This window comes from Eschrichtius robustus, chromosome 8, assembly GCF_028021215.1.
Source record: "Eschrichtius robustus isolate mEscRob2 chromosome 8, mEscRob2.pri, whole genome shotgun sequence".
Lineage (NCBI taxonomy): Eukaryota > Metazoa > Chordata > Mammalia > Artiodactyla > Eschrichtiidae > Eschrichtius > Eschrichtius robustus.
Genome location: NC_090831.1, coordinates 116,887,556 through 116,907,653, shown reverse-complemented (window position 1 = coordinate 116,907,653; position 20,098 = coordinate 116,887,556). Strand labels below are relative to the sequence as shown.

General features: G+C 37.6%; 1 protein-coding gene across 3 annotated transcripts in view; it reads left to right on the top strand.

Moving 5' to 3' along the window:
• Positions 1 to 526: 526 nt before the first annotated feature.
• The window catches only part of BRAF (B-Raf proto-oncogene, serine/threonine kinase), a 156,871-nt gene continuing 137,299 nt past the window's right edge, over positions 527 to 20,098 (top strand). For all 3 annotated transcript variants that reach the window (XM_068549578.1, XM_068549577.1, XM_068549576.1), the window contains exon 1: positions 527 to 824. In XM_068549578.1, the coding sequence (XP_068405679.1) occupies positions 705 to 824 (120 nt within the window). In that variant the 5' untranslated portion in view covers positions 527 to 704. The remainder of the gene's footprint in view (positions 825 to 20,098) is intronic.

Sequence of the window (20,098 nt, the reverse complement as noted above, 5' to 3'; positions counted from 1 at the left end):
GATCTTCCGAGACCAGGGCTCGAACCCGTGTCCCTTGCATTGGCAGGCAGATTCTCAACCACTGTGCCACCAGGGAAGCCCCCTAAATATATTTCTATTAAATTCTGCTTGACTGTTGCAACCTCGGGGTTTCAAGTCTTATTTTTATGACACGGAGACGTTCGTTACAATGGAAATAACACAAGTAGTATGGGCTTCCCGTCTTTCTCCCTCTAGGATTTCAACTTCTTCTCGAACACCATCCTCCTCGTCTAGTAAATCCTACATTACAGAACAGGCTTAGGACGGAGGAGAAGAGAATTAATCGGAGCCATGGAAACGGCCGAGCGGAGGAAACGTGTGAGCTGCAGGGTGGGCAGCCGGGGAAGGTACCCTCCCCTGACGACGGCGCCAGGGCGCTCCGAGGATCACGTCACGCACCTCAGGTGACGTCACGACCGTGACACGCGGGTGACGCCGTTGCCGCGGCGACTTCCAGTCGTCTCCGCCCCCTGCCCCCGCCCCCCGCCCAGCGTCCTTCCCCCAATCCCCTCAGGCTCAGCCGTGCCGGGGGCAACAGGCCGGTTCCCGAGGTGGCCCAGGCGCCCTCCCGCCGCCGGCGCCGCCCGGGCCGTCCCTCCCCGCCGCCCCCCGCCCTCCGCCTCCGCCTCCCTTCCCCCTCCCCGCCCAGCAGCGGTCGCTGGGGCCAGGCTCTCGGTTATAAGATGGCGGCGCTGAGCGGCGGCGGCGGCGCGGAGCAGGGCCAGGCTCTGTTCAACGGGGACATGGAGCCCGAGGCCGGCGCCGCGGCCTCTTCGGCTGCGGACCCGGCCATTCCCGAGGAGGTGAGTGCCGGCGCGCCCTGCACCCCTCCCGTCTCGGGGCTCGGCTGGCTGGTGTTTATTTTGGGGAGAGAGGTGGCGGTGGGGGCTCTGGTGCCCTCAGCCACCTTCCCTTCTGGGCGCTGCGGGCTGGGAGACGGGCATTCCCCTCCTGTGCCTCTCCGTCATGCAGCTCCTCGCTACGTAAACACACACAATGGCCCAGGGGGGTTTCCCTGGCCCGCACTTGGGGCTTGAGGGATTCGGGCAGCGGTGGTGGAGCAGGAGGCTATCAATAGGGGGCGAGACTCAGGGTTGGTCCGAGAAGGTCATGGCTGGCTGAAGGTAGCCAGCCTCGCGTCTGCTGGATGTTTTCTTTATTTTGGGTGGGGGGCGGGGGAGGCTGGCGGCGGCATCTGGGTGGAAGAAGTCGGTCAGTAGCCGGGGCCGGGACCCCAGCCCGAGTTAGCGTTGTATGTAATTATCACACGGTCACGGTGATGATGGGGCGATCATTCCCTCTCTACTCTCCCTGACTCTGCCTCTTTTCAGGCCCTTACACTTCTCTACTTGTTAGGGGAGATTGCTCTTAACCTGTTTTAACCAGCGAATGGTCTTTACTTTTTCAACCCTAAATGCCACTGTTTCCGTTCTTTCTCCCATCCCGGTCTCAGGCCCCCGATTCCTAATGTTTGTCAGTATTCTGTCGCCGACCAGTAACCCCCATCCCAGTTCCATCTGCCGCCCCGCTCCTTTGCCAGTGGTCGGACCTGCCTGCCTTCTAACCTCAGCTTCTACTTAAGACCATTTTTGCACCTCTGTTATCTTAGTCCTGTTGAGGCCTTCTAGTTCCTTTCACCGCTCGCTAACGTTGTTATCGTCACAAATCCTTCTGAACGCTTTGGAGCTACTTACTTTCTGAATCGTGAAGCTGTCAAGATTCCGTCAGGTTTCACTTGCACTTCGATTGTGCATCCACACCTCTTTGTTTATTCCTACCCTTTTTTTTTTTTTCTTAATAGATGTGATTGATTTCTTTCCGTTGTCTTCCTTTTTGTCCCAATTTTTTTCTTTTACTTTTTCGTCTTTAGTGCTTGCTTCTCTCATACATTATTTAGCCTCTTATCACCTTGTCAAATGACTTTATTTACATTTTGGTTTTTGTTACGTAAAATTTATTACATTTAGTGTTTGGTATTGTATTACATAAAGTAATACACTTTATTGTACTTTACAAATAATGAGATAATATATGGTATAATAACTGTGCTTTACAATTATTGATTAGATAATGTGACTTGCTCCGTTGACTTTGCTCAAAGTTCTTTCCTTCCTACTACAGTACTTACATTTTGTTTCCCAATTCTCATAACGTCTCGTTCTTCTGTCAATGCAATTCTTTTTCCTGCTTCATCATCTTTACTTTGGAAATTCATTAGATATGGTTGCTCTCTTCAGTATCAGTTTGTTCACAATAATATTTGTTTTTCATTCTCTTATACCACTTCCATCTATGCCCAAGATGTGTTCTGTACCATCATTTGATCTCATCTAAATTTCTCATGTATACATACATATATATATCTTTTATGAATATATATATATCTTTTATGAATATATATATCTTTTACACCACTTTCCGCTTACTTTTCTGTTTGCATTTCTGCTCAGATCAGTTTTCTCTAATATCTGTTCATTTCCCCCAACTTCTTGGATTTTAAGGATAGCACTCTTCTTCCATTTCCTAGTTTATTCTGTTTTCCTTGTCCCCATTTGCCATTCATTCTGCCTTGTTTCCTGGCTTTTGGTACTTAACTTGCTGAAGCTTCCTCTTGTCTTCCCCACACCTCCACATTCCTTCTTATTTATAAACAGCTTTGTTCCGTTGACATGGAAATTTATTTTTAGGATACATTGTTTTTAATGGATAAATACTAGGGGTCACATCTGCTGTCTGTTTTTTCCATGAATCGGATATGCCTTTGTCTTACTCTGCACAGGTGCCTCTAGGCTTGCTTTACTCTGTAGTGCATGTGTGGTTTTATTGAACTGTATCTAGAAGAATGGGTAAATTAATGGGCATGGGTTATGAAATCTAATTCTCTGATTATAATTGTTTTCGTTGAGAACTTTGTTTCAGAGTTATTAGAACAGTTTGTAATGATATAGAGAAGCCTTTTGTTAAGTACAATGTCTGCTACCTTATTTGAAAGGGCCAGATTATTTGAGCTCTACTCTCTGAAGATTCTGATTCAGTACGTGAGAGCTAGGGCCATGAGTTTCTGTATTTGGCACACTTCCTGGGCAGTTATCATGTATCAATACTTGAGAACCTCTAGGCTAGATGAATTTAAACCTCAAGTTTAAATTGGCAATAACTGGAAAGCTTATTAGTATCTCTTGAAACCAGGATACTTAACTAATTTTAATTACTTAGAAGTGTTTCCCACTGCCTCCTCCACCCAGGTTTTAATGGTTAATGATGAATAGTAGTTTTTCCTCCATATTTTCTTACAGGAACTTATAATAAATGTATTTGACTGGGGGAGGGGGGAGTAAAGGGTTAAAAATGAATCTCTTTCTAATATAGATATCAGTGTTATGGATGGTAGAATAAGTTACTCCAAGAAATAATTTTAAGTTTGAAGTTGGTATCTGTTTATCCACTGGAAACTGAAATGCACTGTGGTCTTTTAATTGAACTGTCTTCTATGCACTTAAAGAGATATAATTGTCAAGTGTATGGAAAGAAATGAAAAAAATGTGTCTAAAGAATTACCTTACTTGAAAATACAGGTTTTAAAAAGTTTCTCAGAGTAAAAGCACATTTATTATTGAAAAATTAGAAAAATGTAAGTACAAAAAGTTTTAGAAAATTATCTGTAATCTTGCCACTAAGATATAATTACTATAAACATTTTAGTTTATATCCATATACTCCTTTTTTATGCTTGTGTAATGTATGTGGTTTTGTAATATTTTTAAACTTAGCGAGGTAGTAGAACATTTTACTTATCAGATACACTGTGATTTTAACAATTTTTTTATATTAGGTTGTTTATAGGTTGTTTCTAATTTTTTTATTCTTGTTACCAAACATCTTGAACACAGAATGTAGATTTAGTTTTTAATATTACGTTGGGAAGTGAACAAATTTCAAGTCCTGTATTTGTAAGTATTACTTTGTAGATGCTCAAAATAGAATATTCTGGTAAATGACAGGAGCTTATTAAATATTTATCAAATAAATGTGCTTATACTTTTGGCATTAAACGTTTACTTCTGACCATTTATATTTCCCTGATGTTACTTTCTTTCTGTGACAATATGGTATAATAAGGGACAATGTGACCATATGGTATAAAAATACATTTATTTAAAAAAATGTGTTATGCCAGGGTGTGATGTTTATTAACTGTTCTTCTTGTATTTTTGTAGAAGGGTGCCTCTTACAATTGCATTACAATTAAAATTGTATTGTTTTCAAGATCTCTTATCACCAATCTTAGTTAAGCTGTATAATTATAATAATGCATCGACTAAGTAGTATTCTGGGATGGAATATCCTTTATAATGAGGTCCACTGTATTAAAACACATCTTTATGAATCATGCCAAACCAGGTTGGATTACATCATGCTTTTAAAAAGTGGTAGGCCCACTAAACTTTGTGTTTCTGCAGTTCTGGCTATTGCTGTTAATACTTGTTAAGATACATTCGAAGGTGGACAAAACATGCCTGTTAGGTAAAACCATAAAATAACTGTCTTTGGTGTTTCTAGCGTTCCCTTTCTGTAGTCTTTCTCTCTTATCATTTAATAAACTCCCTCTTTTAGGCATCTGCTCACCTCTTCCTTTATTTAGAAATTTTTCTGATATCAGTCACTTATATATGCTGACTATTAAAGGAATTGATTGTCAGTAAACGGATTAAGAAAGGAACATTGGAACTGAGTACTTGAATCCTTGAATGTAGTAGAACCTGAAAGCAAACTTGATTTAATTGTATTTAGATAATAGGCCAGAAAAATTATATTAAGATAACAGGCTAGAGAAGTCTGATTTATCTTGATTCCCTGTCTCTGGCTTTCCTGTTTAGGAAGCTGATCGGGTCTTAACAACTGGAAACCTATGTTCTATGAATGGTAAGGAAGAAAGGGAGGGAGCAGGCTACATTGCTTTGTTAGCATTTTCTAAGACTTGATGCTTACCTTGTTAAAGAATGAGACAGCTCTTAAGTGTTCTTCGTGTTTCTCCACCCATAAAGCTGTTTTTCTCCTTTAGAAATGCAAAAGTGCATTTTTTTAATTTGACATCTTGATATTAATTTAGCTGAGTACTTAGTGAACATTTTGTGTCATAATCCTCTTTTATGAAATTCAGTATGTTCCTATGCTTCCTATATTTCTGCCTCAAATTATCTTTGAAATAAGCCTTTATAGTCAGTGGCTCTTACTGGATTTTGTCTTCCTCAAAAGTTGAATTGTTTTAAGTCCTTTACTCATTCTCTTTGTCCAGTTCATCTACATTGGTTATTCTGTAAAGTCAGGATCAACAATAGTTATACAACTTCTGAATTCAAAATGGATGAGCCTGTTGAGGAGCTTTTCTGTTTCGTAAGCAGCGCTTTTGTAGCCATAATGTTGTAGATACTTAATATAAGAACCAAAATCTAGCCTCATTTCTTCCATTCCTTCCTTAAATATTTGGTGGAGAGACATTGACATGTTCTGGGAGGTAGTTTTTATTTTTCAGCTTTCTTTTGTCTACCAACCCAATTTGCTGTTATGCATAATTAGCAGGGTAGTCAGAAGAAACTCTTTAATACAGCCTCCACCCTAACAGTAAGCAGTTATTTTTTTTTCCCCTCTACCCTCTGAGATTATTTTGGTTTCCATGTTTTCTCTTGGTCTTAAAAAACTATTATTCTTGTTCCTTCCCATATCAGGACTATGCTTATAGAGGGAAAGTGACGCTCAATAACATTACATTTCTTTCTGGGTCCTGGGAATGCCCTTGATAAAGAATATAAAAATCGCTCTGAACTCAATTAACTTTATATCTTCTGGAAGCTCTGTAACATCAAATGAAACATCATTTTCATTCTTGTAATGTAGCTGCAGTTATTGACGGCACTTTGGGAACAAATGTACCGTAGGGCGGTGGTTTTCCAATTACTATAGAGCTCTAGCACCGTTTTTAAAAAACACATTAGCACTGTAAGAAACATAGATTTTGAGTTGCTCTAATACCTATATACATGAAGCAGTTTTTGTCTGTTTTGTACATTTTTTTAATCCTCATCTGGCACATACATACTCAGTGAAAGAGTTAATGTGTACAAAACAGAGAATATAGCCAATATTTTATAGTAACTTTATTTATTTATTTTAATTTTTTTATTTTTGGCTGTGTTGGGTCTTCATTGCTGCGCGCGGGCTTTCTCTAGGTGCGGCGAGCAGGGGTTACTCTTCGTTGCGCGCGGGCTTCTCATTGCGGTGGCTTCTCTTGTTGCGGAGCACGGGCTCTAGGCGCACGGGCTTCAGTAGTTGTGGCTCGTGGGCTCTAGAGCACAGGCTCAGTAGTTGTGGCGCACAGGCTTAGTTGCTCCGCGGCATGTGGGATCTTCCCGGACCAGGGCTCGAACCCGTGTGCCCTGCATAGGCAGGCGGATTCTTAACCACTGCGCCACCAGGGAAGCCCTCTAGTAACTTTAAATGGAGTATAATCTGTAAAATTTTGCATCACTATGTTGTACACCTGAAACTAATATAATATTGTAAATCAACTATACCTTAGTTAAAAAAATTTTTTTTAATAATTAGTGAATGAAACCCTATTAGATATGGTGCACTCTGATTTTTCTATACCATTCAGTTCTCTTTTTTTTAAAGCTACTCATAAAATCAATTTATTAAATTGACAACCACCTAGTTGCAACAGACAGTTGGAAAAACAGTTTTGAGGCTATCAAGGACTTTCTTCAGAGGTTACCTGAAGTCTCTATTTAGTCCCACTACACCTTAATTATTGAAGTTCTTCATTTATCTGCATTACATGTTGGTTTCCTTGAGAAAAAAAAAAAAGGCTTAATGGCTGTAAAAATTTTAGAGCTACTGTGTATGGAAGGGAGATTTGTGCTGACATGAATCTTCCTAAGTGTAATAATCTGTGTAGAAAATTTCAACAACTTGTGTTTAAGGCAGTGGTCAGCAGACTTGTGTAAAGGGTCAAGTGGTAAATATTTTAGTTATTGTGTGTCTAACTGCTCTGTCTCTGTCACAAGGACTGAACAGACTCAAAAATGGTATTGCAGCGTAAAAGCAGCTAATAAACAATATGTAAATGAATGAGTGTGACTGTGTTCCAATAAAACTTATTTATGGACACTGAAATTTGAATGTGTCATGAAATATTCTTTTTTTTTTTCATTTAAAGATGTAAAAACCATTCTTAGTTTGTGAGCTGTACAAAAAACAGGTGGTGGGCCATATTTAGTTCATGGGCCAAAGTTTTCAGACTCCTGGTCTAGGGGAGACTAAGTATATCATATTTGAGGTTCTGAAATTAAGGTGTGGGTTAGAGTTCTATAGAAAGTTCATAACTGCTTTTTAAAAATCGGGTTTATTGGGATATAATTTACACATACTATAATGTACCATTTTAAACACACAGTTTGATGAGTTTTGACAAATGTATATAGTCATGTAACTACTGCCACAATCAAGAGATAGAACTTTTGATGGAAAAGTTCCCCAGTTCCTCTTTGCATTCATTTTCCTCCCCACCCCACCTCCAGCCCCTGGCAAACACTGGTCTGATCTCTAGCTTTGCCTTTTCCAGAAAGTCATATACACGAAATCATACAGTATGTGGTCTTATGTATTTGGCTTCTTTCATTTAGTTTGATATTTTTGAGATTCACCCATGTTGTTGCATGTATCAGTAATTAGTTTCTGTTTATTGCTTACTAGTATCGTGTGGATGTAGCATGACTTATTTCTACATTTACCAGTTGATGAGTGGTAGGGTTCTTTCTAGTTTTCAGCAGTTATTAAGGTTGCTATAAATGTTTGGGTTCGGGTTTTGTGTGGACACTCGTTTTTATTTCTCTTGAGTAAGGACCTAGAGTTTGGACTCATGGGTCGTGTGGTGAGTATATATTGATATTTAACTTTATAAGAAAGTGCCAAACTTTTCTAAAGCAATAGAAACCATTTTGCATTGCCACCCACAATGAATGAGAGTTCCAAACTCTATCCTTGTCATGTCAGTCTTGTTAGTTTTAACCATTCTAGTATGTATGCAGTATTGTGGTTTTAATTTGCATTTTCCTAATGACTAATGATGTTGGACATCTGTATATATGCTTATTTACTACCCATATATTTTCTTTGGTGCAGTATCTATTCACATCTTTTTATTCTATATTTACCTTCTTATTATGGAGTTGTAAGAGTACTATATATATATTCTAGATACAAGTTCTTTGTATCAGATATGTGTTTTGCACATGCCTCCCAGTCTATGGCTTGTCTTTTCATTTTCCTAAGTGTCCTTTGAAGAGTAGAAGTTTTATTTTTGATGAAATCCAATTTATCAATTTTTTCTTTTAGGTTTCATGCTTTTTTTGTCCTACCCAGTATATCTTTGCCTAACTTAAGGTCATAAAATTTTCTCCCATGTTTTCTTCTAGAAGTTTTACAGTTTTAGCTTTTACATTTAGGTCTGTCATCCATTTGGAGTTATTTTTTATATGTATTGTGAGGTAAGGGTTAAGGTTTGTTCATTCTTTTTCGTATGGATGTCCAGTTGTTTCACCTTTTTTGAAGAGACTAACCTTTTTCTGTTGAATTACCTTGGCACTTTTATTGAAATCAGTTGATTATGTTTGTGAGTTTTATACTCTGTTTTATTGACGTATATGTCTCTTCTTTGGCTGGTACCACACTGTCTTGATTGCTTTATAGTTCAGTCTTTTTTTTTTTTTAATATTTGTTTATTTATTTCTTTGGTTGTGCCGCGTCTTAGTTGCACCAGGCAGGCTCCTTAGTTGCAGCTCACTGGCTCCTTAGTTGCGACATGTGGGGTCCTTAGTTTTGGCATGTGAACTCTTAGTTGCAGCATGCATGTGGGATTTAGTTCCCTGACCAGGGATCGAACCTGGGACCCCTGCATTGGGAGCTCGGAGTCTTATCCACTGCGCCACCAGGGAAGTCCCTATAGTTCAGTCTTAAAATTAGGTAGATCCAGTTCATAGGATTTTTAGAACTTTAAAATTTGATTTTTAAAATTTTTTGTGCTATTGTCTTTTGAAAGGACAGGGTTCATAATTTGCTTCCAGTTCTTAAAGGTGTCTTCTACTCAAAAAAAGCTTAAGACTCACTGTGGTATATAGTTAACACACCCCTATCTTGAATCATTTGGTGGAGAGGTTGTGAAAAGTGGCAGGTAAAGAAACACGTTTCATCCACAATTAATTTTTTTATAAGAAATGAAGGCGATATCCTAATAGGTGGCACCAAAAAGTCAATAATGTCTTTTTTTTTCATCATATTTCAAAAATGTTAACTGTAATCAAGATACGTTTAGGTGAAAGTGAATATGCTAAGATATTTATTCACCAAAAAAGTCATGGAAAATGTCAATCAGGTGGTGGGGGATAGTAGTTTATGATACCAGCTGTGTCATTTTCCATCTTCAGCATGAGTTTTTCCATTTGAAACCTATGTCATGTTCTGTTCCAGAATTAGCACCTTTATTACGCTTAGAGGCATCATTAAATTGTTGTTACTAAGGATAAGCATATGATGGTTGTTGGTCATATTTCTGCCTTTTTCATTTGGACCCATAGGACCCTTTACCTTGTTTTAAATTACAATGGTAGTAGCTTTTCACTGCTTAGCCTGGAGGGCTTCCCTACAATATAAAATGATATTTCTACTTATGATTTTTGCTTAAGAATTATGAACATGTTTCCTGATTTTTTTTTTTTTTTAAGTTTCGTTATGAAGGAAGGAAGACTTAAGTCTTAAAAATGAGCGTAAGGGCTTCCCTGGTGGCGCAGCGGTTGCAAATTTGCCTGCTAATGCAGGGGACACGGGTTCGAGCCCTGGTCTGGGAAGATCCCACATGCCACGGAGCAACTAGGCCCGTGAGCCACAACTACTGAGCCTGCGCGTCTGGAGCCTGTGCTCTGCAACAAGAGAGGCCACGATAGTGAGAGGCCTGCGCACCGCGATGAAGAGTGGCCCCCGCTTGCCGCAACTAGAGAAAGCCCTAGCACAGAAATGAAGACCCAACATAACAATCAATCAATCAATAAATAAATCTTTAAAAAAAAAAATGAGCGTAAGTCTTGAATATCTGACAAGTACAGAGTCATGTGACAATTGGGAAGGTATATACTGTTCAGGCTTTCGTTCATGTTGTAAGTAGTAGTATTCTAATTGTATTTGGCTACCTTGCAAATTTGGAAATGGCACTTACAGGGAGAGAGAACCATAACATTTTGGAGACTATTTTCAACTGTTGTTCCAAAATTAGTGTGTTTAAAAAAAAGTATGCATCTCCTTATTGTAAAAGATGCCTTGTGTTTAAATTAAGAAATACTCTACTCTTGTTTTACGTTTTTTCTTTCACTAAATATATAACCTTTAAGTTAATAACACCAGAAAAATTTGACTTTTTATTTCCAGAACAGCTTAAATTAAATAAAATTTTAGGATGCTTTGAATTAGTCACTTACCTTTAAACAGGTAAGTATTTTGAAACAGTTTAAAATACTGCTTGGGGTTGTTCCTCCATTGACCTAGGATTTTTAAACTGTATTTGCTACATTACAGAACTTATTTTGCAAAGTAAATTTCTTTTTTTTTTAAATTAATTTATTTTTGGCAGCATCGGGTCTTTGTTGCGGTGCGCGGGCTTCTCATTGCGGTGGCTCCTTATTGCGGAGCACGGGCTCTAGGCGCGCGGGCTCGTAGTTGTGGCTCACGGGCTTAGTTGCTCCGCGGAATGTAGGATCTTCCCAGACCAGGACTCGAACCTGTGTCCCCTGCATTGGCAGGCAGATTCTTAACCACTGTGCCACCAGGGAAGCCAGCAAAGTAAATTTCTGTTTGAGTTTATGGATGTGCTCTATTAAAGGGGATTACTAGGTCCAGCAGTGACATTGTAAATAGTTATTAGAACCTCTGTTTTTTGTTTGTTTGTTTTGTTTTGTCACCTTGGATCTAATCCCATTTCATCTGTTTTAAAGTTTATACTCTCTACTTAGAAATCTGTCTGTAGCATGGAGGGAAAAAACCCCAACAGTTACTAATTTAAGAGTTTTATTTTTAAAGTGTTCTTATTAGCATAATTTCTGGTAATGTTGTATGAAGGTAATTTAATTCCCATTTATTATTTTTTAAAAATCCTATCTTTTCTATGAATCCCAAACAATTATTGCCTTTGTAGCTTTTTTTTACTATCAAAAGTTAAAGAACTATTGTGAATTATTCCTAAATAACTCAGAATTCATTTCTTACACATTATATTACTATATTTCCATGGGAATGGTGTCAGAGAACTTCAGATAGGAAAGACATTATGATTCAGTATAGTCCTTACATTCCTGTTTTACAACCACTGAAAGTGTTCATTTCATCTTAGTTTTTACATGCTTCTAAGATTTGAAATATTCTACCCATATGTTTTTCCTGCACATGTCTTCTCATGTTAACAATAAATTACACAATCTTAAGTCTCATTATACATAAGAATTTAGTTCAGTGTAACTTCTGATAACTCTTTATTGCAGATGATTTTTCTACTACTGAGTTTGGCACTTAATTTAAGTTTCTATATGAATTTATGAATCAAACTTTTGGTTATTGGTTATCATGGATGGCTATTTGAGAGGAAAGTTTACTCATAAAGTCATAACTATTCTATGTCATAGCCATTCATATGCTGCTTGCTTTTCACTGGCAACTCTTGATCCTTCTCCTCCTGCTGCTAGGTTAAGATAAAGACTAAGAATTTAATACTCTAGTTAAGGTATTGGTGGTATTGATGATTTACACAAGAAGATGCTGAGAGAGATATTCTGATTGAGTGATACTAAGAGAGAAGAGGAGGGGAAGTGAAGATAGTGAATACTTTTCCTATAAAGGGAAAAGAGAAATGGGGCTATAGGTAGTGAAGGAGATGGGGTCAAGGAATTTTTTTTTGATGAAAAAAATAAGGGCATGTATTGTAAGAATGAACCATTATGGAGTAAAAATGTGATTTCAGGAGAGAGAGAGAAGAATTGCTGGAGCAATGTCTGAAGAGGCAAAAGGGAGAGGGATTTGGTGTACAAGTGGAAGGGTTGGCTCTCAGTAGGAGCATAGACACTTTATCTTTGATAATAAGTGGTAAGGGAGAATATGTGGAATAGTGATGCTGATAGGTAGATAGATGTGATGCTGGGGACCTGTACATGTTCTCTTCCAGTCGCTTCATTTTTTTTTTCGGTGAAGTAAGACTCAAGGTTATCAGTGAAGAGTAAGTCTTGGGGATATGGTGTTGTAAGGAGAAAGATGAAGGTGTTAAAAGTTGTTAGGGAGCATGTGAGAGTGAATGGACTAGGAACAAATAGTGAAACTGATAGGCAATATTAGGTTATGTTACTTAATATTTTACTTGCTGATGTGCAGACAGCATTGTGGGCCTCCTAACTTGTCCTCAGGTCAAAGTTCATTGTAACTTTCCAAAGCAATTTAATAATTGATACGAGTCATTCTCATTTTGACTCACAAACATAGAAGCATTGGGAAATAGAACATGAATTATTACTTGTTCATGAAGTATCTGCCATTATCCTGCTATGAATGTAAGCTAAATTTGGAGAGGTCTGGTTGCTAATTTTCTTTTTAAAAATAATTCTTTCTTTATTGAAATTTTTTTGAATATTTATTGTTTTGTCTATGCAGAATAGCATCCCCACCATTGTAGTCTAATTTTTATACTGTATAGTGAAGCAATTGCTATCCTGTTATTTTCTTTTAAAAACTCTCCAAATTTGACCTGTCTTTGCTCATGCTTTTCCTGCTGCCTGAAATATAGATTCCTTCCCCGTACCCATCCCCCAAACCTTTCAGACTTAGTTCACTTATTGTAGGAAGCCTTCCTTAACCTCTTTCCAAGGCCTAGTTAGGTGCTTCTACTTTGTGCTTTTATAGCATCCTGAGGTATACCTATATCATTTTACTTTCTACATTGTGTTATAGGTTTTTTGTTGGTATCTGTCTACTCCCTCTAGACCAGCACTGTTCAGTCAAAATATCTGTCATGATGGAAATGTTCCCTGCTGTCCAGTATGTCCACATGTGGCTATGTGTACTCAAAATGTGTATAGTAGGACTGAGGAACTGGCTTTTAAATTTTACTTGATTTAAATTAATTTAAATTTAGTCACACTTAGCTAGTGGCTACCTTGATCAGTACAGTTCTAGACCTTTTAAAAGTCAAGGCTTACTTATTTACAAAACAGAAATAGAGTCACAGACATAGAAAACAAACTTGTAGTCACCAAAGGGGAAAAGAGAGGGGGAGGGAGGGAGAAATTAGGAGTTTGGGATTAACAGATACACACTACTGTATATAAAATAGGTAAACAACAAGAACCTACTGTATAGCACAGGGAACTATATTCAATATCTTGTAATAACCTATAATGGAAAAGAATCTGGAAAATAATATATATATATTATGTATATGTATACACATACATACATAACTGAATCACTTTGCTGTATACTCGAAACTAATACATTGTAAATCAGCTGTATTTCAGTAAAATAGATAAGTAGTCAAGGCTCGTGTGGGATTCATGTTTATTTTCTCATTGCTTACCAAGAGTACTTAATCCTACTTAAATGATTGCATTCTTTTTCAGTGCTCTTAGTCCAGATAGTTCTCACTCACCTGAAATGTGGCAGTTTTCTTCTCTAGACTTTTGTTCTTAACCACAGATTTCCAGTTTGTTTTCAGAATTATTTTGAAGCCCTGAGTTCTTCAGTCCTGTAAAACTAGGGTTTTTTTGGTTTTGTTTTCCTCTTTAGAAATGAACACCTGGGTGCTGAAAGGTTACCTCGGAGACTTTCTCAGGGGTGGGGAGTGTGGCAAGGAAGAGCTCAGTGAAAGGTTTGGGGGGTTAAGGAGGCAGTTTCTGCTACAGCCAAAGTAGTTACACTTCGTAAGTTAATGTATTGGAATTGTGCTTAAGATTTCTTTTGGAGGGAAAAAAAGACTTCTAAAAGGTAAGAACACTCTTAACTGAGTATGAGGACATGCACGTGGCATTATGTAATTAAGTGTCAGAGCTGGTGATGGAGAACAATAAATGCAGGAGGAGTTCAGACATGGAAGGTTATTATAGGCTAATAAGGTCTTGATGGAAGTTAGTGTTTAACCTAGGCAGGTAGAAGGAAGGAAAACGGATGTAATAGGCAGTGGGAATAGAATTTGAAAAAAATTAGAGATGGAAATACATAAGGTAGTTTTGTTGAAGGAACACAACAATCTGAGTATAGTTGGGTGAATTGTATAAAATAAAATTTGGCTAAATTTGATGGCACTGGATTGTGGAAAATAGTGATAGACTGAAAAAAAATTTAACTTTATATTGTATGCCGTGGGATGAAAGTGGAGATTTAAAATAAAAAATGATAAAAGCAGTGTTTGAGGATGATTGAGTTGGTAAGTGTTTGTAGGGTAGATTCAAGATGGGAAGAGGTCAAACAAAAAATGTTTAGAGAAAGACTTGGTAGTCAGATGTTATACTAGGCCGCTGTTGGGGGTTGGGTTCTTTGAAAGCAGATACTGAGACATTTTTTGCAGTGCAAGATGTTTATTAGGAATCAATACCTGCGAGAGGAAGAGGCGCGGTGCAGGACTGAGCAGACAACAAAGTTGTATTGTGATGCAGGCTTCACAAAACCTTTGCCTATCAGCGTGGAGCTCTGGAGTGAGAGATTGCCTATCAGAGAGTCCCACATTGAGCCAGAACGGCTGGGCCTTTATACCTCTCCTTGTTTGGTCACTAGATGTGGGCTGCAGTTGAGGTAGACCTTGAAGGAGGTAACATTTGGAGGCTGTCTGCTGACTGTACTCACAGCTGGGCAGCAATTCCTTCCATGAAGGGAGAGCTTGGTGGTGCATCTCTGTGTTTTCTATAGCCAGAGCGTTTGCATGTGGGCAGTTCTTCCCCAGAGGAAAGCTTTTAAATACTTGGAGGTGTTTTGGTTTTTACAAAGATGGGGGAAAAGGGTACTTACTAGCATTTGATGAGCAAAGACCAGGGAAGTCAGCCATCCCACAGTATTCCAGACAGTCTGCACATTTAAAAATTGTTCAAATAAGCACATGACTTAGAATGAGTTGCTGGACTTTGATGTAGGGGAAAAAAGTGATCGTAATGATCTGAGCTTAGAAACTAACTTTGTTTTATGTATGAGGCATTATTTTCATAGAGTACACCAGAAGCTTCAGGAATTCAGTTGTCACGTAAATTGGAGGAATATTAAAGTTTTCAATCAGAACTTTATCAAGAGTTCTTTACCACTTCAGAAAATCACATAATTGATGGCAGTGCCACTCGTACAGTAATTGATGACTTAAACACTCTTCCCCTCAGTCTACAGTTGTAACCACCACAGTCACAGTGATTCTGTGTATAGATGCAAGCACCTGATGCCCTCATTATGTTGTTTATTATAGTGATTGCCTTCACATTTTGAAGTAAATATTATTTATTATAAATTAATTTCTTTCATAGGATTGAAAGTACAATTAGGGAATTATATTGATTTTTAAAGTTGTGCTTATGTACATTATCACTGAATTTCAAGAAGTATTACAAAATGGTTGTCATAAAAGGGGGAAATTGACTTGTTTTCAGTAATGGTGGATTGGGTTATTTGGACAAACTCTTTTGATAAAAACAACTAAAAATCTTGGAAACATTATTTTTAAAAATCTTAAAGAATGAAGAGCTGAAAAGATAGTGGAGAGTTGCCAGGCCAAATTATAGAAAAAAAGCAGAAACCCGAAGAAATAAGTAGATGATGAAGTAGCTTTTGCCCTAGGGGCAGTTGCCAGTCTGTTTGAATTTGGGCTTTAGTTTTGGTGGACTTCATGGGGGTGAAGAGGACAGAATTCAAGGCCTAGAGTTCATCCAGAATGACAGTCAAAAAGAGAACAACTCCACTTGAAGATGGTACCCAAGAACTTCATCATTAGGTTAAGGGTGAAAGAGAACTGTCTACCAATTCCAATATCTAGGGGATTTGTAGGGTTGATTGGAGCAGGGCAAGAAAAGGGAAATTAATTAAAATAAACTCTTCAAGTTGTGACCATAGTTTTAGTCCTCACACTGATTGGCAGTTAGATTTGTCCTGCCTGGGTGATCCAGGGACCCTTTTATTATGGTTTCTGTTTCCGACTGGTAGTACTCCCAAGGTCTGGCAGAAGGAAAGGCAAATCATCTGTAGAGAAAGTCCCCTTCATTCTGAGGGAATTGCCACCAGTAATTTTTCAGGGACAAAGAACAGTACATTGTCACAAGTAACCAAGCATAGTTTAAAAAAAAAAAAAACCAAAATTAATGAAATATGATGTAGAATTCAAGTAATATAGTTAAGATTTGTGTAGTTTTAAAATTGAAATATAATTGATATATAACTGTGGTTTTTTCTTTATGTACATATACCTCGAGGTAAGTTTTTTATTTTTTAAATTTTTCATAAATTTATTTATTTATTTATTTATTTATGGCTGCATTGGGTCTTCGTTGCTGCACACGGGCTTTCTCTAGTTGCGGTGAGTGGGGGCTACTCTTCGTTGCGGTGCACGGGCTTCTCATTGCAGTGGCTTCTCTTGTTGCGGAGCATGGGCTCTAGGCACCCGGGCTTCAGTAGTTGTGGCACGTGGGCTCAGTAGTTGTGGCTCGCAGGCTCCAGAGCGGAAGCTCAGTAGTTGTGGCGCACGGGCTTACTTGCTCTGTGGCATGTGGGATCTTCCTGGACCAGGGATCGAACCCGTGTCCCCTGCATTGGCAGGCGGATTCTTAACCACTGAGCCACCAGGGAAGTCCCTCGAGGTAAGTTTTTTAAAAAGAAAAATATAGTAACATGCATGGAAATGGCACGTGAATAAGAACTACAGAGCATAAATGGATCCACAAAATTCTCAGATATCGCAAATTTCGGAGTTAAAACAGTTGCTTTTTGTTACGTTTAAAGAATTAAAGACATATTTGAAGACAAGCAGGGAACGAGAGATAAAAACCAAATAGAAATTTCAGAAACGAAACTATGCCAAATATACCTAAGGGGAAAATTTAACAAATTATGCTTAGCTGAAGAAAGAATTAGTTACCTGGAAGGTAAGGCAGAAGAAACTTTCCAGAATGCACCACTGAGAGTCAAAGATATGGAAAATATTGGAGAGGTTAAGTGGCGTGCAAGACAGAGTGAGATCTAACATAATTAAATCAGAGCTCCAGAAAGTGAAGAAAGAGATTGATACCGAGGTAATATTTGTAAAGGAATTTCTGGCTGAAAAATTTCTAGTTTTGATGAGAAACCAGTTGATAGATTTAAGAAGCTCAGTGAATTTCTAACAGTATAAATAAAAAGCAGTCTGCACCCAGACAGATCACATAGTGAAACGGCATAAACCCAAATACGAAGAGAAAAACCTTAGAAGCAGCCAGAGGAAGAATTTCTTTCAAAGGAGCAGCCGTGGACTGACAGCTGACTTTCTCAACAGAAAATCATATATATTCTCAAAATAACTGCAGTTTATACTTATAAATTCTATACTTAAAAAAAATACTCAAGGATGAGGGTAAAATAAACATCTAGTTGAACAAAATCCATCAGCCCTTTGTAAAGAAAATTGAAGACAATTTAGTTTTCTACTTTAGGCAGAAAGATTCCAAATAAAGGTCTGAGGTATAAGATGGAATGAAGAGTAAAGAGAGGGACAAATATGTGGATGTGTTGAATTAAACATGGTATAAAATATTAGTAAGGCCTTAATTAAAATATATGACAAAAGAAGGCTGTGTTCTGAGATCTTCTGTTTTCTGGGAGAAAGACAGTGTATTAATTGACTTGACTGATAATTGCATGTTTTAATTTCTAGGCTAAAAACTAATAACTCTTAGGAGAGGAGAAACATGGAATAAAAAAAAAGTTATCCCAAAGAAAGCAAGAAAGGTAACAAAAAGCAGGTAGGACAAGTAGCACAAAGTAAGATGGGTAGATTTAAATCTGAACATAGCACCAATTACATTAAGTACTAAATGAATTAAATGCTTCACTTAAAAGCCGAAGATTTTTAGACCAAATTAAAAAAAAAATTAGTTATGTGGGTTTTATCTGGGACCTAAGTAAAAGTTGTAGTAAGATAAATCATGCATATTTTAACAAAGTGAATATGGTACGGTTATATTAATATCAGACAAAGTAGACATTAAGGCAGAAAGCATTATTGGCAATCAGGAGAGTCCCTTCAAAATGTAAAGTGAGCGATTCACTAGGAAGATTTAATAATCTTAATATAGGATAGCCAGAAATATAGCTTCAGAATACATATAGCAAAAATTAACAAAACTACAAGAAGTAGACAGATTTGTAGTCTTAATGGGATGTTTTTAAACATTTCTCTCATTACTTGATATAAGAAGCAGACAGGTTGGGTAGGATTTAAAATATTTGAACAACGCAATGAATGAACTTAACCCAGCTGATGTATGGAACCTGTTGCACCCAGTGGTAGAAGACTACACATCATTTTCAGGCACATATGGATATTTGGGGGGAAAATTGTATACTAGGTCTAAAACAACTTCCAACAAATTTCAAAAGATAGAAATAAAAGAGCATCTTTTCTTTCCATAATACATTTTTATTAAAAATTGTCAGGGTAATTTTAAAAGCGTCATGTGTTTATAAATTGTGTAACTACTTTGAATTAATCCATGCATCAAGGAAGAAATCACAATGGAAATTAGGAAGTACCTTGAACTGGATGAATACAAAATTTTTATGTCAAGTTGTGGAATTTGATCAATCTCAGATCATTTAAAACGGGATAATCAGACGTTATGTCCCTCACATGTAAAGGATCTTGACCAAAAAAAAAGTAGGAAATACCCAGCACCAGGCTATGAAAGATTCTTGATTGGAAAAAAAAAGATTGCGTCTCATAAAATCTTTAGATCAAACCTCTAGATCTAACTGGCTTATGGGAAATACAGGAACAAGGTAAGTGACCCATGAGAAAGCAATCAACCAAATCCAGAAAGTGGGACTTTCTACAGTATACATGACGTTTTTTCCTAACAAATCAATGTGATAGTAAAGGAAAGAAGGGCAGGGAAAAGGAAAAGGAAAGGCTAGATAGGTGTACTATTAGAATAAAAGTTTTGATAACTATAACAGTCACTCCCCCCAGTGGAAACAAAATTAAAAAGTTATAGAATGCAGCTAAATAGTGCATGGAGAGAAATTCAGAGTCTTAATGTGTACAACTACGAAATAAGAAATCTCATTAATTGTCAACTTCAATATCCATTTATCACAGGAATTTAATTTTGACAAACACCTGGAAAATAAAGGAGGAAACAAATAATGCAGAGGAGAGTCATACAGTAGAGAACATTATCAAAGCCAGAATTGATTTTTTAAAAAGAGGAATGGATAAATCTCGAATGAATAGTGATCAAGAAAAAAAGTCATAGAATAACCAAGAGCAAGGAGCAAAAAAGAAGGGGGCTCAGGGGGAACATCATTACATACCCTAAAGACATTTTAAAAGATCATAAGACAGAATAATGAACGGCTTTAAGCCAACTAATTAGAAAACTTAACAGAAATGGACAAATTCTTGGAAAAATAACACCAAAGCTGACTCTTAGAATATTCAGAAAACTCAAAAGTAGTATCACAGCTTAAAACCAGTGGTCAAGGGAGTCCAGTGGTTGGGACTTGGTCTTCCAGTGCAGGGGGTGCAGGTTCAGTCCGTGGTCGGGGAGCTAAGATCCCACATACCTCACGGCCAAAAAACCAAAAAACATAAAACAGAAGCTATATTGTAACAAATTCAATAAAGACTTTAAAAATGGTTCATATCAAAAAAAAAAAAATCTTAAAAAAAAAAAAAAACAGTAGTCAAAGCTTTCCCCCAAAGAAAACTATTAATTCTGCCATTCATTCAAGGAAGAAAATTTCTCTCTTGCATATGTTCTTCCAGAGACCAGCG